The sequence below is a fragment of the Manacus vitellinus genome, unplaced genomic scaffold, assembly GCF_001715985.3.
Source record: "Manacus vitellinus isolate BGI_N305 unplaced genomic scaffold, ASM171598v3 scaffold_2_pilon, whole genome shotgun sequence".
NCBI classification, from domain to species: domain Eukaryota; kingdom Metazoa; phylum Chordata; class Aves; order Passeriformes; family Pipridae; genus Manacus; species Manacus vitellinus.
Genome location: NW_021940208.1, coordinates 18,695,615 through 18,721,444, shown reverse-complemented (window position 1 = coordinate 18,721,444; position 25,830 = coordinate 18,695,615). Strand labels below are relative to the sequence as shown.

The 25,830-nt window shown below is 41.4% G+C and overlaps 1 protein-coding gene across 3 annotated transcripts in view; it reads left to right on the top strand.

The window, feature by feature from the left end:
- Positions 1-25,830, top strand: part of STARD13 (StAR related lipid transfer domain containing 13) — a 293,516-nt gene that overhangs the window by 161,534 nt on the left and 106,152 nt on the right. The window contains exon 1 of one of the 3 annotated variants that reach the window (XM_008934242.4): positions 14,833-15,001. The exons of the other annotated variants lie outside the window; for them this stretch is intronic. Within the exon in view, the coding sequence (XP_008932490.2) occupies positions 14,833-15,001 (169 nt within the window). Of the gene's footprint in view, positions 1-14,832; positions 15,002-25,830 lie in introns of those variants that run through there. 3 annotated transcript variants of the gene reach the window in all.

Sequence of the window (25,830 nt, the reverse complement as noted above, 5' to 3'; positions counted from 1 at the left end):
TCATTTGTGGATCCCCCCACCCTGTCATTAAGCAGAGAAGTTCCTCTACCTGGGCGCACTCCCGCAGCTTTGCTCACAGCTCCCGCCTCGTACTGGCACAAGAGCTGGGGCCACCCTGCAGGTGGCACCTGGGTGGCAGTGTGTTCCTGGGCAGCTGTGTCAGTCGTGCTGGGTGTGGAGCTCAGTGAGGCCATGGCTTTCTGCCAGGGGGATACCGTTGCTTCCTGGTCGAGCTGGCACTGCTTCAGCACCCTTCTGTGCAAACTGCTGTGCCACACCCTGGTCACAACTGCTCCCTAAGGGCTTATTTTATACGTGTGGCCCCTGTCAGCTGCTGTTGTGCTGCCTGTGGGTCCTGGAGGCTCTCAGCTCCTCCTGAGGTTCCCAGTTTCAGTTACACTGTGTTAAATCTCCTGCCATTGCTCCTGGCCCCAACTAGGTCCCAGTCCCAGAGGGCAGGGTGTCTGTGTAGATCTAGTAAAGTCAGGATTTTCAGTAAAGGCTGGCACTACTTTTTCCACTTTCATTTGTGGAAGTCACTGAGAGAAGGTAAATGTTCATCTTCAGAATAGCTCACTAAACAAAGTAGAAGAAAATTAATTATACAATATAGGCAACTGTTAGAGAAGTTGATAGTTTTAAGAAAACTGATAAGAGAAGGACTGCTGTGTAATAGTATAACTAGTGACTCAGATCATGTACTTTCAAGTAAAACCAATGTGTAGCACACATTGTTTCTCTTCAATTTTTAAACTTTAATTTGTACATTTAAAATTTGATCACTGTATTTTTGTTATCATAGGAAGGTAAAAATGACAATCGATTCCTCTTTTCTGCATTATTTATTACTTCATTCACTTTTACCACATCTTCTCTTACTTTTCTCAGCTGAGGTTTTTCACGCTCCATGACAGCATTGAGCCCGTCAGCTTCCTTTGAACCAACAGGGTAATTATATAACCAAAAAGACACCATCAACTTTCCAAATGTCACTAGTCGCTATTACATGCATAACCAAACATATGTACATTGAACCTCTACCTGAATTTCTGCCACACGGTGAGGTGTTTGGAAGTTGCCCAGTGTCTTTCCTGGGAAGAAACTCTTACAGCTTTGTTATCAGCTAAAGCTTTGAACCATTTTTTTTCCTGACATTTACTTTAAGAAAAAAAAGAGCTTCTCTAAAATCAGCAGAACTCTGAATTCTGATGTAAGGATGCCTTTTATCATCCCAACTTCACTCACTCCATCACTCCTGAACATAAAGAAACGTAAGTTCATAGAGAATCAGAAGCATGTAGTTTTATATCAGCTTTGCAAATGAGTATTTTGGTGATTACATCTGAGCATTCTGTATATCCCTGACAGCTCCAACTGCTTTTGTTTCAGAACAAAACAGATTATTTGATTATGGTCTTAATTCAACAGAGCACCTATATGTTGTATAAATTTATATGATTAAGTGTTTGACTCATGTAGACTAGTCCGTTTTGTTACATTTAGCCTCTAAACCAACAGTATATTCTTTTTAAAAAGATTGTCTATTAAGTCAGTGTGGTTGGATGAGTGGGTTCTTCAGAAATAGGAAGGTACCAGAACATCCATATTTATGACATATAATAAAACAAAAGATACTATACCTAATCTGATTCAAATAGAGGTCAAATACATTTCAGAGTCTAGGTTAGACAAGACACCACCAAATAAAACTGACTCTGAAACATCTGGTTTGTTTCATATAAAACCATAAACGTGTAATTACTAAATGGCCTAAGCTGTTTCTTTTGAAGGCACTCTAAACAACAAGGACAGCAGGACAAGTGTTTACAAAGCCAAGGCATATATATTAATCGTGGCATGGCAGCATTTTAGAGAAACTGTCAAATTCAGAGGGATTATAAAACAGCTGGGATGAATTGTAGGTAGGAACTGTTTTAAATCTCTGGATTTTAGGTCACACTAGAGGCTTTAACACAGGGCACTCACTGCCTCTTGCACTCCTTTGTGTTGCTTTCTCTTAAGGGAGAATCATGACTTGTAGAGGGCTGAAACCATTATCTCTTCTTTTATGGAAAGCATAAGTTGGTGCAATCGTTAGGGATCTTGAAACTGGGAAGAAGTTTATTGCTGTGACAGATCAGGCAACATATGGAAGGAAGTAAGATGTTCTCCAGAGACAGATTAAGTTTTTGCCAAGGCATTTTACTGAAATTTTGGAAAATAAACAGGTCACTAATTGAGTCCAGATTTAGCTACTGCAAATTGTGCAAAGATGTTGCAAGCCAGATGCTTTCTCCTATTTGTTTTTACAACCCTTTCTATTTATAGATGCCCTTATTTAATGACTTATTTCTTTAATAAAGGGCATTCATTGTTTTGTGCCGGAAGTCTTGTCTCTCAATTTTGCAAGTAGATGCCTGACTAAAACATACATGTTCACACAACTGCATGGGATGAAACACTCAGCAATAATATGATAAGTAGGAAATAATCAGTAGGAAGAAGTTAACATTTAATTTTTCCCTGGATTTCTTAGCACATAACAGTTTTCAGCCTTTCTCTATGCAAACCCTGCTAGTGAAATGGTAGAGACAAAGAAACTCATCCCAAGACGTCATCCTTAGACTTGGCTTGCCAATAAAGTTGTGAATGCAATCCATGATGGCATTTCCCTGTCCTCCCAAGGTATGCAACACAGCCACTGATGTACCTGTCAGCCCTGTTAAAGCACAGTTTCAGCTCAAACTCCAGGTTAAGGTCGGATTCCAAAATGGGAATGTAGCAGCCCAGTCAGCTAAGCTCTATTAGAAATACTTTAAAAAAGAAATATTCATTCTTTTTCTACTTAAGTTTCTTTTAGTCTTCAGAATGCAGGCATTATATTATGCTCTATCCACTCAATCTTGATTCATGTTATAAATAACGTACAAGGTGAAAAACATCTGCTCTGACTTGAAAGGAGTGAATCTAGTGGGAATGCCTTCTAAAAGGATTGAGCTGGTCACACCAGGTCCTTTGCAGTCAAGGCAGAAATAGGTACCTCTGAAAGCAAGTCCTGTCATCCCAAAATAGGTGTGTGAGACAAGGGGTTGAATTGCCCTCCAGTGGTGCTTGTTTCTTTCCATAATCCTAGCCAAGTGACAGCAAAGACCTGCTTGCATAAGTGACAAACGGGGAAAAGCCATCTCTTCAGCTGCCACCTGAGTGCCTTTGATATGGAAATCAGTGAGCCACTAGCACTGCAGAAGTTTAATTTTAGAGATTGCTGCTTATAGCATCTCTGGCTTCATTTTAAGGTACCTGCTCAAGTAAGCAAAGCAGGAGATGGAGCTGACAAGGCACCTGTGACTTCAATGGCACTTGAACATGCACTTAAAGTTAAATGTTCCAACAGTAACCAGATAGTGTACCTGAACCTTGCATAAATGTATTTCTTCATTTCCAGTTTATTCTGGGGAGGCAGATTGTGAATTGCATGTCTTTAGAAGACATGCTGAAATCATTGTAAAAAAACCTGTGTGATTTTACTTGTGAACCCTGACAGGTTTAGCTAAGCAACAAGGGAAGCAGCCATACGGAATTCTTAATGCATGTTTTAAAGTGCTTTTGAGGTTCACTTTTCAAACTACTATTTAGTTATCTAATGTGTGAATATTTATTGTACTGTGTCCTCAGTCAGCGCAAAAGTCCATCAGCCTCAGGTATCCTGTTTTTCACTACAGCTGCTAGTGGATGCCTAGGAAAGAGTGTAACGACATGACAAGTTTATGGTATGACCTTTTAGCTTCCAGGTTTCAGTAAATAGTTCTTTGCTGATGTTGTTAACAAGGCTGCCAATTAGGAACAAAGAGGGAGGTTTACGATGTGACTGTGCACTTCCTAGCTGAGCTACACCTAAGCCGGTGAGACACAGAGACTGTTTCCCGTTTGAAATGTTCTGGAGACGTGTAAAGCCCCACATCACAATTGCTATTTTAAAAAGTTATTTTCACATCATTCACAGGTGTCACGGTCAGAGTTGCCTCCCTGTCACATGAATTGTCAGTAGTCTGAGCAAAAGGGGAACAAAGTTTATTTTTAAAGCATGCAGGCTTACTAGTGGTTTGAAAGCAAAACATTCAGAACTCCACTTGGTTTTAATTCATCATCCAACCTACTATGTTTGGTAACATATTAGGAACCAGTGAGTATATTATGTGTCATAAGTTCCTTGGGACATAAAAGGAGGAGAAATAAAGACTGAAATACACGAATCTCTATTTCATTATTTTGCAATCCAAGAACAGAGTACGTACAGAGTATTTTAAAGCCAATTCTGATCTCAGCCACATAAGTGCAAATCCTGAGCACTTACAGTATATACATGAATTCTGGTTTGGAGTAAAAGACCTCCACAGTAGCATGGTCTGGAAACTTCTTTCAGGACCCAGTTTTGTCTTAATTTCATGTCCTCATAGCTCAGAACACCACTTACCTGTCAAAATCTGATTGAACAAGAGGAAAAGAAAATTGGTAAACATAAACAGGACCAACCTTCTTTACAGGTCAGGTGCAATTTCAGTTCTGCAATCTTTAGTTGCCCAACTTGAGATACTTCAAAGAGGTCTTGTGTTCAGACTGAGGAAACCAACATTCCCAAAAGTCAGAGCTTTGCAAGTGTCATGGAAAACAGACTCAAGATGAGTAGTTCCTTTTGAAGGTTTTGGCCAAGGAATTTTTCCAGTAAAACTACATTCCATAAACATGGAGCAACACCTTAGGCAGACAACAACAAATGAGGAACACTGTGGGGTTGATTTGAAACAGAGCTGTATATTCAGAAATTGGGAAAGGGAGGAAGCCTGTGAGAGGGACGTGATAGGATGCCAGGATAAAGTCGAGGGTAGACTGCAATATTTTCATCACACTGGAATTGAGGGAGTGAAAAGAAATTCACAGCTGGTATGGACCTTATCAACCAACTCTCTTGGTCTGCCTACTTCGAACAGAGGGGGAATCAACAGAGGAGACATCTCGGTAAGTGGCTGCTGGAGGAGGATGTGCAAGGGAGTGTGTGAACTAGAGAGGAGAGAGATCAAGTACAGCCGTTTGGGGGACTGGAGGAGAAGGAGGGAATGTCTGCTGGAAAACAATTCACCTTGCCTGCATTGCTGCAAGTTCTAGGCTATCTCTCGCCTTTCCTGCACACTGGAGGGCAGGCTGTGGGGAAGGAGAGGAGCAAACTGCCTGCCCTTTCTCAGGAGAAGCAGTGTAGTGGCTGGCAAGGGAGCTATGGGAAGCCCTTTCCTCTGTGTCACTCCTGCTATTTGGCAGGCTTCCACTCTGTAAAAAAAGAAAACCTGAAGCTTGTTGGCCAGAATTACTTTATCCAGTGCGACACATCAGCGCTATGGTGTGTATATACTGCAGTGGAAACTGTGAGTGAAAAAAAAAAAAGAAGAATGCAAGAAATATGGAGTCTAAAAATTGAAAGCTTAAATTATGCACAGAGCAGCTGATTGCTGGGAGACAGAAAATCCTGGCTAGGAACTTGTCCAGTTCATAAGTATCTATATTGTGTAAACTGTCCCACTGCTAGTTTATTGTGAAAGGTCTGCCAGGGGTTATTGTGGGGGTTCTGGGGGGACGGTATTTTTTGTAATAAGAAAAAAAATTATGTGTATGTATATGTAACTGATACTCTTAAATTTTCTGATACGAAAAAAATAATTTGGGATTTAAAAAAAGGGCTAGGCATCATGCATTCTCTTTCAGACATACAGGGCAACTAATGCAGTGTACAGAACCCTTGATGTAGATTATGCTGAATTCTGGCTTTGGGTGAGGGATAAGTGATGCATGCATGTCCCATATTCCCCCTGGCTTCTTTATTTCCGAGGTTGCCAATCAGGCACCAGGATGGCTGAAATTATGCAACCAGCTAAATGTGCAAGTGTGTTGGTCACACTTGCTGTGAGATGGGGGGTCAGCCTTAATGTTGTTGTCCCACTGTACATTTTCATGCTACTTGATTTCAGACACTAGTGCTTCATCCTTTGGAACAAAAATCTGCAACCGCACAGCGAAGGTTCGCTGCTCATCATACTGTTTTCAGTGCTGGACCTTTGTTCTGCTTCTGGGATACCGAAGCTGGTGATCTGGGGGAGGGAAGAAAATGTCACATGAACCCCTTTCTGCAGGGCATGGGCAAGCATATACCAGATACCATGGGAACGGACCTCAGCGCTGTGCTGTATTCAGTGCCCCCACTCACCCTTGCAACAACAGCATAGAACTGACACATGTCAGGCCAGGTGGTCCTGCACTGCACCAGGGACACCGGCTGCCACAAGGTTTAATTCAGTTTACTTCAGTAGGGAAATGGGAGAGGTGGAGGCAGAATGGGTCACCAGCTTCAGCAGAGGACACCTCTCTCAGGAACACTCGCCACCCCACTATAACTTCTACCATGTATCAGCCAAAACCCCAGCTTTCCTGGGTCTCAGGAAAGCAACCAGCAAAGGGTACCTAGTGGTTGCCTTGGTGGGGATGGCTTGGGGATTGTAGAATAAAAAAAGAGAAATTTTAACTGTCAGTGAGCAAAATGCTTTATATGGACCCCACAGAGGACTTCCTTGTGTTCTAGTCTGCAGTCCAGCCCTAGCGTCAAGACTCAGCTTATCAGTTAGTGCATATTGCTCTGCAAAGCCACATGTATGAACACTACATCCTTGTTATGCAGTATTTATAAGATCCGATAACATGCATTTAAAAACATATTGGGAAATCTGTGGCATTCTGCAAGTTTAGGTAATAAGTGTCTCGTCTGAAGGAATCCACTGCAGGTGTAGGACCATTCTAAAGGATATTTATTTCCTCCTTAGTTCATGGAGTTACAGTAGACTTTAGCCTGCCTCCAGTGGACTGATACTGCTTATAAAGAAATCTGCCTACAAAATTGTACTTCCTTTTTTTTTTTTAATAGCTGCCCAAATAGTTAAGAAAGGCAAAGATTATTGTTATCAGTCATGGAACTGACACAGAGACAGGTTATACAACTTTCCTGAAGTTTTCCAGCAAGTCACTGTCAGCTAGTCCTGCGCCCTAACCATCATGTTTGTCTGCCTCACTGGGACAGAGACAAATATTTCTTGATTTCAAGGAGCCTGGAAAATTTCACATTCACATGCACCAGTCCCATGCTGCTGTGTTTGAAACAGTGTTTCCAAGAGCTATTCTGTTCTGTCTTGTTGCTTTTTAAAAATTTTTACAAAATCTCAACTTTGGCATTGTTTCTCTCGCAGAGAGATGAGAGATGAAAAAAACCTTCTCTTAAAACCAGATCAAAACTTGAATATTTCCTCTCTTGCCTCTTTCATCACCATAGTACTGGAGTCCTGTTGAAAAGAAAATAAACAGCAAAGCCCTCACATGAAGTCTGTGAAGGCACGAACCTTCAGCTGAGATAGGAATGTTCGTCTGTGGTTCAGAGTAACACCAGCAGTAGGGATTTACAGTGTATTTGGATAACTGTAAGAAACTAAGTTTATCTAAACACTTTCTTATGTTATCAGTGTGTTATCCAAACACTTTGTTAGTGAGACTGTGAGATTAGGATGTGTGTTAAGCCCACCACTACTTAAATATATTTACACAGTTCCTGTGGGATTAGTTTTAGTAACATGGGTATAGATTCAGCAGATGGAGTTGCACTAAGAGTGTGGAAACTACTTTTAGCTCATTCCTGTCTTCATACTCTCCAAATACTTTAGCAGAGGAGGCCTGCCACCTGAAACATCTTCCTCTCTTATGACATCTGTTTTGAACTCTATTTAGTACCCAACTGTTCAGGTTCTTTTTAATTGACTGTTGAGAACCATCATCTTTAGGGACTTACACAGTGTGGGATGCTGGCTGTTCTTGGCTTGTGAAAAGTTCAGCTAAGGCCAGTGGAGTCTCTATTCATATGCTGGTGTGGTTTGACTGAGAAAAAATGATGTTTAAAACTGAACAGGAGTGAGACCAAAATGCCTAAATTAGTGGTCAAGCACTGGATAAAACAACTGACTCCTTCCACTGACTTTGGCCACCAGCCAGGAGCTCTTGGTCCCTTTTAAGCCTCGGGGAGAGCAGAAGGGACAGAAAGGTCACATCCTCTGAGCCCGAAATTGTGGCCAACAGACCACCAACTTACACTTCACCAGCAAATGTGACAGGAGGGCACAGAGAGGCTGTGCCCAGGGAAATACTGTCATTCTGCAGGCTCCAACCACAGACCACAGGAGCAGTTATTTTGATGCATTTATGCACTAGAAGTGCTGTTAGTATCCCACATTTACATAGTCCATGAGGTGGGTGCAGTCTGGTTAGCTCAGGTAAGAATACAGACTGGCCACTCCTGGTCAGACCAGCCCGTGTCATGTGTTGACCAGTGGGCAGACGCAACTATTTTGGGAAAAGTATATTGCTGGGACAGACATATAGTGATCCCGTGCATGTTATATATCCTACTTGCATTCATTTGGTTCAAGGAGGTCCTGAGCCATGAGCTGTAATTTTGTGCTTAATGCTGAATTTTTCTTCCAGGAATTTAATCCTTTTTTGAACTCTGCAAAGAAATACTTCTGTTCAATCGTTTTGAACCTACCCCATGATCATTTCACTTATGTTTTCAACTTTATGCACTGCAAGAAAAGACCCCAGCACACCAAGTGATGGGCAGACCTTTGTAATAGCGTAACGATGTTTGTTGGTTTGCGCTCTATTACTTTTCTAAAAGGTTTTAAAATCCTCTTTGCTCTTTTTTGTTTCTACTGAGCACTTGTATTGGATTTTCATAAACCTATCCAAGATTTGTTTCCTCAGTGATAATAGCTCCATTAAATCTCATCACTGGGCACTGTGTACCTATAGGGTGATTTTTATCCAGTACATTTATCAGCACTCAAAAGTTACAGTTTTAATACCTTCTCAATCAACATTATAAGAATTCAATGTTTACAACCAATTTCTGTTTTGACTGCCAGACTAACTTGGTATCATCATTATATTTTGCCAAGTCACTACTCAGTCCCTTTATAAAAATCATGTATGCATAGTAGACAAAACAGGTTTCTGTCTTTAAGCCACCATTAAACCAGAAGTGGCCTTTTCCTTTTTATCTGTGGTAGGCTTCGTTATGATTGCTTGGTAGAGGATCTTGGAGGAGCATTTTTCATATCAGTTCCTATTCATTTTGCTTATTGAACATCCCTGAGCTTCTCCACAGGAGAACTGATGAGAGGAATCACTTCAACTTTCTTGCCATAACTCTCATCATCTTGGCTTCTTGAATGTATCCTTATTTTTCTGAGTTTGCCTGGGTGGATGGTGGGTCAGTCACCTCCCTGCCATCCTTTGTGCCCTAAAACACACTACTCTTGTACTGAGCCTGCATGTAATTTCTAATCTTCTGCTTGTATTAGAGCTGCCTTTTGTTGTTTGGCCAGGTCACTGATGCTTTTTGTAATCAGGAGGTATTTTTTGTAGCAGTACTATCCATTGAACATGTGGGTCTTAAAATGCAAATGGATAGTCTTCTGATGCTGGAACAGGGACACTAGAGGAAAGGGATATAATGTACTATTCAGAAGCTCCGTCTCCTGGTTTGAAGTTTATCTTCAAGGGTGCGTATAAGCCTGTCTCTCATATATAAGAAGCCCTGGGTAGCAGTATTCATTTCTAAAACTCACTATCAGACAGTTGACACAGCAGCTGACTTGCCTCCAGAACACATCAGTATCAGCTTTCCAGTGAAACAATCCTCTGTTGTAACACTGTGCAGCTATTAGCCGTCTCCATCTCACTTCCTGGCGATGTAGAAATCTCGCATGAACTATTTTCCTTTTGCCCTAGTCTGATTCCTGGCAGCACCAGATGAGCTGCAGAGCCTTGGTGTCCCAGCATGGCCTCAGGAAGACAGTCAAAGTGTCGCTGAGTCAGAGGGAAGCATTTCTGGCTGCTCTGGAGACACTGCTGTTTCGTGCCCTGTATAAATTAGTTTGCAGCCTGTAGTAGTCCTAGCAAACAACTTTCAAACAAATGTGTTCAAGCATAAAACATTTTTCCTAAACAGCAGGCAATGAACTTCTGATTTTAAAAGTCCTGGTCCCAGAGATAGGATTCAAAACACATAAAGTAAGTGAAAGCCTCATCTTAAACATAGTTTTGGATTCCTTGCATGTGAATTTTTTCTCTTCCTAAATTTCAGAAAGGAGAAATTGCCTGTTCTTAACACATGAGTTGCTTTGCAGGCATCTGTAAAGGCAGATACAGGTAAGAAATATAGGATAGAGATATGTGGATAGGACTTCAATATCCAATGCAGGATATTTTGCATATATAGGATATTGGAGTTAGTCCATATCCAGCAAACTGAAGTATTCTTCTACCTGCAGAATTATAGAAGGGTATCCAGAGATCAGCAAGTTAAAAGCAGATGCGTGATTTTTTTTCTTCTGTGACTTGAAAACAAGAGTTTCCTGCTTCTTCTAATTACATGTCACTAATGTTAATAACAACTGTGCTCCTCTGGTGGATAGGAAGCTGTTTTGTTCTCATAGAACCAGTGCTTTCAAATGAAGAGAAGCCATCAGGTTGGCATTTAACTTTGGATATGACATAACAAGATAAGTGCAACTAACAATAAAAGGAAAATGGGTCACTGCGGGAAGATCAAGTGGCTGATTACTGTGTGAGAACAACAGGTTCAATCCAAGCCCAAAGAACTCCACGCCAGGTACAACATCATGGACCTGTCTCACAGTTCACTGGAAGGGGTGCATTCTAAGATGTAAGAAAGCAGTTCTGTTATAGGAATACAAGTGGGAAAGTGCCATTCATTTCAATTTACCCTCAACTACCCCACTGTCTGTAGCATTACCTCATGCCTTCATGAGTAACACTTTTAAGACCAAGGAGGAGTGCAGAAACTAACACTATTGTTTTGTTCAGAAAAGCCAGTCACAAGTACATAGTTTGATATCCAATACATTTTAGCATTTCTGGAGTACACCACGCTGTGTTATCCAGCTGATGACATCACCCTGCTCTCAGTGAAATGGAAGCAGATCTCAAGTACTGCCTGTGATACTTCAGTGTATATAGGTAGCCCTGGGGTGGTTTTTCCTGCCAATAACTTGCTCTTTCTTTCTCACAACAAATGCAATTTCAAGAAGAAAAGGTGGCAGAGAGACATAAAAATCAATGAACAGAAAATTAAGTATTGCAGTTCTGCCTATGAATGCATACAGAGAAGAGTATGACTCCTTCAGCTGACTTTGTCAGTTATACCCTGCAGTTGTCAGTAGTGCTGTGCTGTATGAATAAGCTTTTATGTAAAGATTCCTGATCTTCCAGAATATTTCAGTATCCGTCAAGTCACTGATTGTCATGTTAGGTGTGACATAGTTATAAGTGTGGACATTTCTGATTCAGATTTAAAAAACCGCTAATTCCAGCCATAATAGTTTTATGAAGGAATCTCCATTCCTACATGGATCAGTTGCAACATAGGAATATGGGGTTGGGTTGTCATCTCATGGGCTGTGCTTCTGTCGTGACAGGCAGCAATTTCAGGTGTGTGCTGGAGCTCCCCTGTAGCCCTTGTAAAATGCACAAGGAAGCTTTTATTTTGAAGTGCTTTTATGAGACGCATTAGCATGAAGTTTCATGTTGCTCTATTAACTATTCCAGAAACAGTCTGTAGACTGAGACTGAAATATTAATTAGTGCTTTTATATAACAACTTAGGCTTCTGTAGTACTTCTTGTCTGAGAGGCTGATGGCCAAAGGAGTTTCCTTGTTTGAATGACACATTTTTGAAAATAAACAGTGTGTGTCAAGGCAGTCACCAAACAAGGAGACAGTCATTTTAAAAGTATGCAATGAGGACTAATTCTTTCCTCCACCATGCACAACTTCAAGCACAGGAGCTTTCAAACATGTACTGCAAGACCAGCTAACTCTTGTTGTTTCTTGTTTTATTTGACTACTATGCAAGTACTGGACTAAAGCCAAAGAATTCAGCCTCGGCACAGGCAGCACTTAGCAGCGCTGAGCCTGGAGCAGCCCTCCAGCTCTGAAGTTCTGTTTGGACCCTTGTGTCTGGGAGGAAGGGAAAGTCACTTCCCTGAAACAGAGGCTTCTCATTCTGCCTTTTGTGGCCACTCAGATGAGCTGCTTAGGAAGCTGGGAGGGCATCTCTGCCCTGTTGCCTTACCCTCTGGTGGGGAAGGACGGGCAGCCACAGGGGCACTGCAGCTGGTGCTTTGCTGTCTGTTATAAGCATTTAACTGGGCTTGAGCCCTTAATAGAATTGTTCACTAGTCAGTACCTTACTCAGGCTTTTGCCTTGGTTTTTGTTTCTTTGGACTGGTTTTTGAAGCATTACATTTCTATTAAACTTCTTCCTAGTCTTTGGAAATATTGCAAGGAAGAATGCAGACTCCCATTAGCTGAAAAAGTCAACGCATTTTCCAACAGAAAAAGAAATACCTATGAAAATCTAAGCAGAATAGTATGAATGGTAATACTTGCTTTTCACTAGCAGTAGCACCATACAAGTAGAATTAGATGAAAGAACTGTAGATTAATCAAATAAGAATTTCCCTGCATGGAGGTAATGTCTCTTTGGATAAACACTGTGCCCATCATTGCCACTTTGAAGTCTCTGGATAATTATTCTTGAAAAGACAGCAGCAGCAGAGTGACTGACAGACTGGCTTGGCAAGCTAAGGTAGGAAGGGAAACAATACCTTCCCCTCTGTTCAGGCTCTCTCTGCTCACACCTGTGAAGCAATCTGCCTCTCCTCTTTGCACAGCAAGGCAGAGAGGAGACCAGTCTTTCCTACTCCCTGGCTACCAGTGACCAGCCCTGTTTGGGAATATAGGTGGTAGTGGTGCTGTATCTTTTGTCTTGAGTTTGAAGTCTCTGCTTAGAATTTCAGAGAAGATGGTGCAGCCACACGTGAAGCAACAAACAGCATGTACAGGACTTGCAGGTGCTGTTAATGGTAAAAACAGGTAATGGAAGCTTTCAGTCTAGAGCATTCATTTTAAATTTCTAGTACACGGAATGATACTTCTCCATTTTATGGCACTGCAAAAGTCACACATTGATGAGGAATAAAATTCATAACGGGTAATGAGAATGGACTGCATTGCAGTAAAACGCTGCCCTAATGGGTTTTCATGGAGCAAAATTTTAATGAATAATTGTGAACGAGAACTGTCCTCTCCCCTCTCACGTTTAGGTCGCTACATCTGCCCTTGCAAGCTAGCCTGACCCTGTCCTTTAAGAGGAGGCAGGTCTCAGGCAGTGCCACCTCATGGCCCTGCCCTGGTGGGCAGCCATGAGGCTGGGAGTGGGAGGAGACCTCTGTTGTACCAAGGCATGTTGTGACATATTGTTGGCCTCAAGGCTGGAGAACAGGATTCAGATAATATGTCATAGTGGACTTCGGGGAGGTCAAGATCCCCCATGGGTTGGGATGGGGGTTGAGCCCCTTCTGCCTGGGGCTTGCAGCTGCTCCAACAGTGCTGTCAGCTCCCAGTCCCCCAGCCTGACACTCGCCTAATGGGAAGGGGCATGGAGGTGGCAGCATGGTTCCTAAGCCATGCAAGACCCATGCTAGCTGGCCAACTTGCTGCCTCATCTCTGCCTTCTGCTGCCCTGCCTCCTACAAGGGGGTTTTGGCAGGAGCCTGTTCAGCCATGCGGGTGGAAGAGCCCTCTGAGTTGCTGTCATTTCTGGTTTTGTGACACTGTGAAACTGATCTCCAGGGCTGTGAAACTGCTTCCCATAATTCTTAGAAAACAGCTTACACTAGGGGTTTATTAAACCAAAATGTTGATATTTTAAAATATAATGCAAAATTATTTGACTAGGAGGGCATTTTTTATATATTTTTACTCAGATTTGCTGCCCACTTGTTGATAAAAATGGCAGTGTTCTGTTTCCATATGATTAACTAAAGAAATGGCATGTTCTGCAAACTCAGTGGTTGATATGTAAGGGCTGAATGAAAACAGATGCTCTTCTGCCTGTTTAAAAAAAAAAAAAAAAAAAAAAAAAAAAAAAAAAAAAAAAAGAGGATGTTATGGCAGGGAACCTGAAGAAGAGAGAATCTCTCCATCCCCTTTCCCTTTTCCAGGCTGTGACCAGTTCTTGGTAGCATTAATATTAGGGACTCTTGGGTTTTGTTCACTGCTGAGTGACTGCTGTTAGGTGTTGTTTTTTTCATCCCAAGGGCTTCACTTATTCCACTGCTCATTATACCGTACGGTTTTGGAGATTCAGACAGCCCTTCCATAAACGAACTTTTTCTTGGCAAACAGGGGTATGATTTTTAGAAAAGTAGTGAGGGCATCATCTCCAGAGATGAGTCAACAGCTGGGGATGACAGAGAAGAGGAGGAAAAGGTTTTCAGCAGCCCTGCATACTCTAAAACACGCATTCCCGAGCGTCTTCAACTTTTTCTTTGCTTTCCGAAGTGTCCCGGTGCAGCCCCTCCGTGCTGGGTGAACTCTGGCCGGCCGGGGGGCTGCCGGGGCCGGGGCAGGCTGTGCAGGGCTGGGGCAGGCTGGCTGTCCCGCTCCACAGACTCACTTCCACAGGCTGCACCGGGAGCGATTGGCTCACGCAGATCATGTGGGAGAAGCCGGAATCCCGAGTTGTAGTAGCTCTTGGCACTCCTTTTTCGTTTAAAGCGCTCACTCTTTGCAGCTCCCTGGGCTTGTTGCCTCCCTCCTCTCATTACCCTGATTACAATCTGGAGTAGCTGCAGCGGGGCCGGCGGGATTCCGGGAGCAGAGATGTTGAAGCAGGTGCCCCGGGCCGCGGGCTCGGGCTGCTATTACCTGAACGCGGTGTCTCCCGAGGGCCAGGAGCTGTATTGGCGCTGCGATCAGCCAGCCCGGCGCCCTCCCTACAGGACCAGCAGGATTCTCGCCCGTCACCAGCTAGTGACGAAAATTCAGCAAGGTGAGTTACTGACAGGAGCGCTCCTTTGCCTGGCGTTGGCGCAAGGTCTACAGGTCTCTTTCGTAAGAGAGAAGGATTTAACGCCTCATATTTCAGGCTCTTTTCCTTCTGCTATTCCAAACTAATTGGGCTAGAGTTTGAAGTAGTCATTCACATTTTTCTGTTTCTACACATGCACACGTACACCGATAGCCAAGAGACAAACACTAGTGCATGATTAGCTCTTTAACTAAGTTACCTTTTAATCATAAACTACTGTGGTAGCTTAGGTGCTGAAGTTCGTCTTTTCTGACTGTCCGAGCAGCTACTGACACCAGTACATCTGCTCCGATTGCTACAGGTTATACGTGCCTGTGGTTATAGATGGTCATTTAGTTAAAAAAGAAGCAGAAGTCTAGTGTGACTGGAAGAAGGCAGCTGGGATAACATCCTTTGAAAACTGTCAGAGGATTAGAAAACTTGTCACACATCCTTAAAAATAATTTCTGACTTGGCTTTCTGCAGCTGCTTAAGCAATTATCTAGGCAGTCATTACAAATATACTGATTTGTTTTTTCTGAATAGATATCCATGGCACTAAAGCTAAATGCAGATTGGCCTCAGAACAGATCCTTTGGCCTGTGCAGGCAATTTAAAATCATCTTCAGAATAGCTAATGCAAAGATAAAACCCCTAACCAACTGTACAGATTTTTCCATATTAAAAAGCAAATTAATACATAGTTTTGTATTGATCATAGTCTTATATGGCATCCTGTTTCCAAGAATACCAGTTTCCAAAGTGGACGTGGGCCTACATGCAGAAAAATGTCATGTAAAAAAAAATCCTGAAGATAACAGTCACTCTCTTGACAGCTTGCAAAAAGGTGTTGGATTCTTCTACCTAGGGCTGGGCAGTAGAGTTAACATAATTTACTGTCATATCTGGCAAATATCACAGAAATTGGTGTGAGCTTCGGACCTGCAGCAGTTAAATGGTGTGGTTATTTCTATGTGTTTCTTTCCAGTAAGATTCTTTGTATCTGTGGCTATCAAGTTTTGGCAGAAGTACAGGGATAAAGTGATGAAATTTTATTGCATTTATAAAGAAAACAATGCATAATTCTTGGGCCAGGGTTAAAAAGATGAAAAAGATCACTTCTGTGGCAATTAGGAAAACATGGTTATTTGCAAGGCAAGCTCAGGAACTGGTTGTGTTTGAAGGATACTGGTCCTCACTGCAGCTCTGATTTCAGGAAGGATATTATGTCATTCTGTGTACCCAGTGTACAGCCTGAATTGAATGGAAAGAAAAGGTAATTTATTTCTCTACAGGTTTGAAAATTATTTTAGTACAGTGCTAGTACCAACTTAACGTTCAAGCAGCATCAACTGAGGATATGGTGGATTAACACACCTCTTCTACCTGTCATGGTGCTGTTTATCATTCCCTCTTGGAACCCATAACCCGTCTGGGACAGCCAGGGCTGCCAAAGCCTCCCATTGGTGCAAAGACTTGGAGAGGCTGCGTGGTGGGACAGTGAGGAGTTTCAAAGTTGTAGCTTTCCTTCCTGCAGGTTGTTGCATGGGTGGCCAGTCTGTGGTGAATGACCTTTGCTCCTCTTTTACAACTTTCTAACCTGTTGTGCACAGATCTGTGGAAATTATATTTGTGTAGCACCTTGGTGATGTGATGTACATTATAGTTCAGTAGATGAAATATTTGTGTATTTTGGATCACTAAGAATACACTGTTGCTTCCTTCATTTCTTTTATTGGTGTTACACTGCGGACAGGATCCACTGTTGTTAAGTGTCAGTTCATTAGCAATAAGGAAATTATGTGTGCAGATAGATGCTGATGTCTGCCTGCAAGTTGATATGTGGGGAGACACACATCTAGTGCAAAACCTTAGCCAAGGCACACATTTTTTTCTACAGTGCCCCAAGTAATGACTCATAATTTTGATACAAATAGCTGTGTTAATAATACCAGAAAATATAAGTCTAGCTAGTATAACTCAATCTGGAACCTCCAGTTTACACTCTGGACAAAAATCCTAGACCCATCAGTCACTCACAAGACTTCCACCAGGTTTTGCTGGGTCAGCATGTCACCCTCTGTGGTTGGCTTGTTCAGATTGTAGGCAGTGTGAGTGTACTGAACCAGTCTCAGTCCCTGTCCCAAAGGGCACTGGAAGAGTTCTGTAATATGGGTGGAAGTATCCTCCTTTAGAGGCAAATGAGTTTTACCCCATGGACAAATGGGATTCATAACTAATGGAGTGCCACAGAGGAATTTATCGATAATATGTTGAAAAGTAGATCAGGAGATGCAAGATGAGAAGCAAAACTTGCTTTCAGTCCTCTAGTTGAGTAAAGCATATTAATCATTATTTAGTTGCTTGAATTTATATATTTGAATCATACATTTTAAGGCTATTAAGACAAAGTATGTGAACACAGCTACCCCAGTTCTCGTGTTAGCACCTCCTCAATCTAATAATTTGAATTATATATAGCATGTGTTTAGAAAAACATCCAGCCTACCTTTTAATATCACTGGAATGGCGAATCCTGCCTGGTTAATTGCTTTGCTGAAAACAGATCTGCCACATGTTTAAATGATAAGCTGCCTTGGGGCTTGTTTGAATACCTGCTCTCTACTTCTTACCCAGATATTTTTCAGTTGCTGGTTTTCAGACTGGAGGCACCCACAGTAGGAAACACTGAAAATTTTACATCAGGGATATTTTTTTCTTAATGAAACGAATGATGCATACAAAATCACGAGGTATCTAATTTACAATATGTAAAGCAGTCAGAGCTTCCATTCCTGGTTCAGTAATGCAGTGTAATACAAAGTGTTGTATATACTGTTATGTTTTCAGTCATTAGCTGCATGTACTATCCTAAACTGTGCTAAATTATCCTATCATGCAATACAGCTTTTCTTCCTCCTTTAAAAAAACATTTTCTGAAAAAGCCTTCCTTTCTATTTTCCTTTGGTGTTAGTTAAAAATAAACTAAATGAATCATTAGAGGAATTATACTATTTAATCAGTTCTAAAAGGAAAATCACCACAAGGGAAATGACAGGAACCAGACTGTTATTTCAATCAGATCATACTTTGAAAGTCCTAAATGTTTGGTTCATGTACACCACTGACTCCTTGAGGCAGAATTATGAGGTGGCGTGTAAATGTGAGTAGTAATTATCTGTCTGATATTAAACTGGTATTTTCAAAATGTGATCTTTTTGATGATTCCCTTTGCCCCATAAGCCCGTTAGTTTCCACACTAAAGGGGACACATGCCTCAGCATAAAGGAACAGGGTGTAGCATGCTTAGTCTGAGGTGTTTGTTCAAACTGTGTATGCAGTAACTGTATGAGAATTCATTAGCGATTACTCATGTTTTCTTTAAATAAATATAGTGGTGACTTTCAAAAATTTATATTACATGAGTCACAAAGTTGTTATTTCTTTCACAGTACATGGCTAAATTCAGTGCAGAACAGAAAATACAAAAAGTAGCTGTAGGTAAAAGGTAGTGAAGAATTAAGGCCATGCTCTGAAAACTTTTAATTGAAATGGACTGTGCAGTAGAAGTAGAGTGTAAGTCAAGGTGAGTGAAGCCACATCTGCCTCAGCATAGCTAGGTGTCACTGGTAAAGAAATGTTGCCTTTCATCTGCAGTAGGATTTGATTCTTAGTCTGCACGCTTAGTAAGAAAATAATATGAAGAAACAAATGAAAATAGGACAAATTCCTATTCTCAGTGAGAAAATTCCTGCCCACAGTGCGTAATGCTCTGTGATTTGTCTCAGTTTATGTCCACAGGCAAGAGCAGTTGAGAAAAATTGTTCAACGGAGCGATCTCAAATCAGACTTTACCTTTTCAAGGCAAACTGTCCAGCACTCAGCAGATGTTTTATGTTCTTATGTGTTGTAGGTTCGCTTTTGATCTTTTATGTTTACTGTTATCTTTGTGTCACCTGGATTTTTCTGGTTTGAGTGAGTTTAGAAGTGCAAGCAAATACACTTCTTTGTCTTATAGTCTTCCATTTGGAGTTTATTCTTCTCTTTTTCTAAGCATGAGTACTGTTTGTGGAAGGTGTTAGAGAGGTATGCAAGTGATTTGGAAAAAAATTATGCAATTTAGGTGACTTAAATTTTAATTGTTAGTGTACCATAAGTTGTGATATACTCCCATATTCAAAAGGAAAAAAAGGAAGTCATGTAAGTGAAAATGTTGGAGTCATAGGCTGCATTAAAAAAGCCCAAATCAAATTCTTCATATGCTTACAGGTATGGATTACGGGATAGGAAATGGGATACAATTATAAAATTAGAGACACTCATTTTGGTAAGACATATGAAGAGGATAAAATACAGTTGTACAGACAACCTGAACCATAGTATTTCTCATGTTCTGTCCACTTTACCTACACATATTTAAACCCCACTGTCTGAACCCAGGAAAGTAAAAGGTTAACCAACAACATTCAGCCTTGGCGGTAATGATACAAACACCCCCAATTAGGTAATTTCTGACCAGTACCAGTGATGTACTGCCTCTTGAGCTTCTAAGCCAGTAAGTCAAGGCAGCCCCTGGTGCCTCTGCCCGTGTCTGCAGTGTCTCTGTGTCTGCGCTCCAGCCCAGGTGTACAGGAAAGGACAGGGCTGGGACTGGCGTGGCCCGGAGTACCAGGAGGAACATCCTTAGCTGCAGAGTTGCCTTGCAGACCTCAGCTGGGACATGGTCCATCACCCTCTCCTCTGTCAGATACGTGTAGGGCAGACGTGTGCTTACAGCAGAGGGATCTTTGGGTTGGTTGTTTCATGTGGTATCTGAAGGTCCCTTAGAAACTGAGACCTGTGTCACATGAAGCTTCTTCCCCATCATCCTTTCATCCTTACACATTCTTTTCTCAAGTCCTTAGCCCTGGACTTGGAGAAACTAGAGTTTTTCAATTAATGTGAACATCCTGAGAGGTGTTTATAAACTCAAAGTGCCCTGAGGTGTGCTTATATTTAAAAAAAAAAAGTAAAAGACTGGAGTCCAGTTAATTAAAGTTTTAAAACGTTATGCTTCATAAACAACAGGATGTTTGAAAGGGAGAAACCATCACTGGAGCCACTACCCGGGAAAGAGGTTCAAAAGCTAAAGTTATGAACAAATACCTGTGTGATATGTATCAGGAAGTGGCCTGTGTGGTACTGGAGATTGAATTCAATGATAATAGTGGCTACTTTTGGCCATATAGTTTCACAACCACAAAGTGTTAGTGACACTTCAGCTGACACATGCAGGTTGGACACCAAAAAGTAAATCTTGGCTCTTCCTTTAAGTTAGGGGACTTTTGCTCTCCATTTCACTTAGAGCAGGGTTTGAGCCAAGGTAAAATCTTACCTTGAGACTTTCTTGTTTTGAAATTGTTTGTGGTGAAATGAACAGCTATATATCTTCTGTATTGATCATTGAGGATACTGAATTTCACATTTATCCTATTGTGTAATTAGCTGACCTTACTAGAGCAAATTATCATAACACTAACTGCACACCGTAATAGAGTGGAAGAGCACCTTGAGCTGGACTATTTAGAAGCTGTGGAAAAGTAGACAGTATGATTCAGAGAACTTGGGAGTCTTATGATTTAGCTGAAAAGGATGTGAGTGACTCACTTTGAAAACATCTTGTGGGTTTTCATCTCTCATCTATTGCAGGACTGAGGAGTTTGATTCTGCTGTGAGAAAACAATCACTCCACAGCAGCTCAGAATACATGGGATTTTGACTAACATAGTTGCGCAGATGAGCAAAAGTTTCTGTCCTTTTGATTAGTTAGGTGAACATGGAGAAGTTTAAAACATGGGCTGTGCAGCACGTCTTAAGTAAATAACGTGCTGGAACATACCAGATATTTTGCTTTCCATTCGAAGTCCTTTGCCAAAGAAGGACTCAGCCTTGCAACTTACTCAGATGAATATTCTCTTGTACTAAAAGAGCAGAATAATACATCCTAATAATGTCAACTGGTATTGTTTTAATGAGCTAGATATTACAGGCCTTTGGCAGTAGTTGTTCTCTCTTTTAATCAGATTGTGGTTGGAAGAAGGTCTGTTTGTGTGAGCAAAGTTTTCAGGATTTGGAACCAAAAGATGTATTTATTTATTGCCATCTCTGTCATTACGTCCTAATGGCCTAAAGGGTATCTGACTTTTTCCCCCCTTAATGTGTCACTAGTGTCTTTCATGGTTTGTTTATTTTATTGATTGTACTGTGCTTGTTTCTAATTCTCCATCACTTCAGTAATTTAGGAGTATGGATAAAAGCAGTAAGTTCAAATTGGAATCTCTAATTTAATTCTAACTTTCATCCTCTTTAGTCACAAACACACGCACACTGGCATCCCCCATCTGCCAGACCTGCCATTTTCTGGGAGATTTCTCAGCTTCCTTCTTGTAATCACATTTGCAGGAAAATATGACAACCTCAGCATTAAGGAAAGGCAGTACAGCCTTTAAGGTTGAATGGGTCCAGAAGTGAGGATGATGGTACAGCTTTTACTCCTCTGTAACACTTCTCTGCAAGGAGCTGCTCCTTCTCCAACCCCCCCAGCACATGCTGAACCAACGCCATTTTTCCCTAGATCTCTAACAGTTCTTTTCCCTTCCTTACTGCATTTGGGCCATTTCCCTTCTTTGGGCCATTTGAGCCAATGTGCATTATCAACATTATTGTCCAGACGCTTCTGCTTGCAGATGTCCGGTGTTAACACATTATGTTCCTGTATTGGTACAGCAGTAAAATGTCCCTCTGAGTCTGAGCAGGCATGTCTGTACTGCTAAATAAAAGGGATGGGAGATGAACTGGAAGTACCCTGGTCTACTGAGCAGATGACTCCCTGGCTCTGTTTTGGGCTTCTCCAGCTGGCTCAGCCCAGACAAAATTTATGGGAGAGAGGACTAGTCATAGGTAGTGAGTACATGAGCTGAGTGATGCCACTTGGCCAAAAAATGAGAATCACACTGTGTTTCGTTTAGGAGTATAATTGTAACCCCTCTTGCCACTGCCACTGAAGGTGCAAAACGAGTAGAAACGTTGCTCACAAGGTCTAAAGATCTAATAGTAAAGTTTCTGTAGTATTACCCCTGAAAAAAAGGTAATACAGTTTTTAATGCTTGGAGTTTCTGATGGAATTATGCAAAAGTAAATGTATCCTATCACGAACTGCCAAATTCCTGCAAACTGCCTTTCCTGCAAAAATGCAGAAGTAAATTCTGCCAACTGCTTAAGTATTTTTCATTATTTCATACTGTGCAGCAGACAGTTCATATTAACCACAACCCCATCCTTCTACTTTTGAAATCAATATCCCAAATCTGTGTAAGATCAGAACTTGCAAAGACCACTCTAAATAATTAGATCATATTGCTTGTCCCAATAACTGCAGCATCATTGAGCATCCTTCCAGAAGACCTAATATTTGAAAAGGGACCAAAGATGTAAGATGACGTTAGATTTGAAAAGGAAGCAGTATCTCTGCCAACACCTGAATGGTATAAATGTAGGACTTGTGTGAAATGCACAGTCCTTTTCCATCATTTTAGCTTCAGGAAGCAGCAGAATGTTTAGTTTTCCTTAGTCTCCAACTGATACGAGAGTGGGAGTCTGGACAGGACAAGACTCTCAGAGCCACACAATGTGGCTTTTTCATAATATATTTGGCAAACTTTAATGTTCTGTGGGATGAATCTAAGTTTTGTGTCTTTAATTGCATCTGATGGCGGCAGCTGAATATCTAATCATTTTGTAACTTCAGAGGTAATGACTTTCTCTTCCTGCAAACATTTATCTGGGGGGGATAATGTAAAATCCAAAAGTTAATGCTTGACACAGATGGTGACGCAGTAAGTCTTTGGCTTTTAATTTTTTTCCTTTTTCTTTTCATTTTTACAGCTATATTTGTATATATTTCTGAGGACATTTTAAAACTTCCATTCTGTCAGCTTCACTTCGTTAAAAGTGTGGCAGTCTGCCTAGGTCTTATCCACAGTTAAAAGGAATTTCTTGTCTCTTAAATTCAGCAAGCATCAGCCTATATCTGTTTTAAAAGCTCCTTCCAAATTAACAGACTGAGATATTCAGAATACTTTTTCCAAAACTGTTTTATCATTCAAACTGATGATTCTGCATTAAAACTAGACACCCTTGCCAAAACCTGAGCCATAGCAGCAAAAGCTGCATTTCTTATCATTGCCTGAGTGCTGTAGCCTAGATCAAATAATACTGGCATTGATTCATGGCCAGGATTGCTATATCTTCATCCAATGCTTCATGCCAAAAGCCAGAGCTGTCTTCATCCCATTGATGGCTTATCAGACATTAAGTCAGTGGTGCTGCCTAAGGAAATATGTGCCTGCAGTTCACCTTTGAGATACTTCAGGCCATCCCTCCCCAGCAGCTCACAGCCCTTATGTCCTCATTGAAGGACCATAGGTACTAGCGAGAGGCGATAGGGTGCCCTTGCACTTGCACATGAGGCAGTTGTCTGTTCAGACTAAGAAGGATCTGTTTACCAGCAGCTTCTGAAGGAAGGAAAAATTTTCCGGTGACATTTTAATTCTCTTTTATGCAGAGCTATTTTTAGATGGGGCTGCTGCCAGTCATATCAAATGCTTTGTGTCTTTTGAGTTTTCACTGAACTGCATAATAAGCGTTTCAGCTCCCTGGTGCATAATGGCTGTGTTATTTGCTGAAAGTCTTATTATTTCAAGTAGCCTCTTATCTGAAGATCAATTCATTAGTTCTGGCTTTTGAAGTTTGAAAGGAAACAATTGCAGTTGCTAAAAAAAAATTAAATTACATTTTTTTCCAGTAATACTTATTTTATCTAATATTGGGTTCTGAAATCTATTTTAAGACTGACAAAGCAGATGATCCATATTTCAAGGCTGCAATCTGGCCTCTGACATCCACAGCTGAGTAGTTAAGCTGGGTGACAAAACTGGGCTATTATTGAGGGAAATTTGTTTCCTTTTCCTTTATTTGTATTATCTTTGTAGTCAGAGAGTGCAAACCAGTTTGCACCTTAGGTGCTCATGGAAAGCCAGAGCAGTGAGAGCTGCAAGGAAGGGTCCCTTACATTCCCTTTAGCCTTGTTGTACACTGTTACCTCCTATGGTTGCTAGTCCAGGAGGTTACTCCTGGTGCACAGAGGGTAGCCTAGAGCCCAACACATGCACCAAAACCTGGCCATGAAGTACTGCTGTGGCTCTGTCACTGCTGGCAGCCAAGCTTATGGGGGGATGGAGCTCGAGTGCATGGACATGAGATGTCAGGTGGACACCCAAGAGCAGAGTCAGATCATGTTGGCTGATTGCAAGATCATGTTGGCTGATTGCACTGTGGTATAGAAGCTGAGTTTGCCTGGTTTTATCTATCTATCTGTTTATAGATATTTATATACAGATATGAGACTGTTCAGCCTGGACAGGAGAAGGCTCCAGGGAGATTTCATTGCAACCTTCCAGTACTTAAAGGGGGCTTATAAAAAAAAAAAGAAAAGCAACTTTTTACGTGGGCAGATAGTGATAGGACAAACAGGTGTTAAACTAAAAGAAGGGAGGTATGGATTAGATGTTAGGTAGAAATTCTTTACAGTCAGGGTGGTGAGACACTGGAACAGGTTGCCCAGAGAAGTTGTGGATACCCTATCCCTGGAACTGTCCAAGGCCAGGTTGGAAGGGGCTATGAGCAACCTGGTCTAGTGGAAAGTGTCCCTAGTCATGGCAGAAGGGTTGGAACTAGATGATCTTTAAGATCCTTTCCGACCCAAACCATTCTAGGATTCTATGATAGATTCTATGATATCTTTATATATATTTGTATATATATTTATATAATTGCATAAGCCTAAAAATTAGATTTCTGAGAGCACTAGGCACTGCAAGTACAAAGATGTCAACAGTTCACTGTTGCTGGAAATCCCAGTGACCCAGAATTTTCTCATCCACCCAGACTGCACAGCACTAAACCCCGTAGTCTGCCCTTGTTTTTCTTCAAAATATCCTGTCAGCTCTTAGAGTTGTGAAACAAATACAGTTCTGTAGTCATGAAACTGATTTATATAGAAATTAAGATCTCAGAAAGTACAGAAATCAATAGATTTGCCCCATGGAACTCTCATGTCACCATCCTGCTTTGCCTTATTCTGATAGGACTCCTGTCTGCACTTTTCTGGCATTGGGGGATCTGGTCTCCAGAAAGTCTCCGGATAGTTCATGGGTTCTCTGATAGCCTTCAATTAGAACCACTGGCCAGGGTTCCTCAAGCCATCATCTTCTGTACTGGCTCTACAAACAGCAGCCTGCAAAACATGTGATACAGAAAAAAAGAGTGCATGTTACTTTATCATAGCCCGGATTTGGGAATGTTTCCTGTTTCCCTGACAGTAATGGTATTTCGAACTGGTTGTGCCTGACATCAGAGCTTCGATTCAAACTAGTTATTTTTTCATAACTAAGCACACACAGGTTATTGAAGAAACCATTTGCTTAGTTAATTTTAACTAAGTAATTACATGTTAATCAGAAATGTCTCAGAACTTTGAAGTTGCATTGTTCTAGAAAGTTGTGTTTTGGAACACTTCTGTGGAAGATTTTGTTTAAGGAAGATCCTGTTTTGCTGTTGGACTCTCATTGGGCATGGGGCCTAAAAGTTGTTGTACAAGCAGGAAGACAGTCTTCACCAGCCACCAGGTATGATGTTACTTGAGAACTACAGAAAGACTGTGGTCTAAAGTCCTGGAAATCCCCCATCTTAAGCCTTTAATGAGGATCAGTATA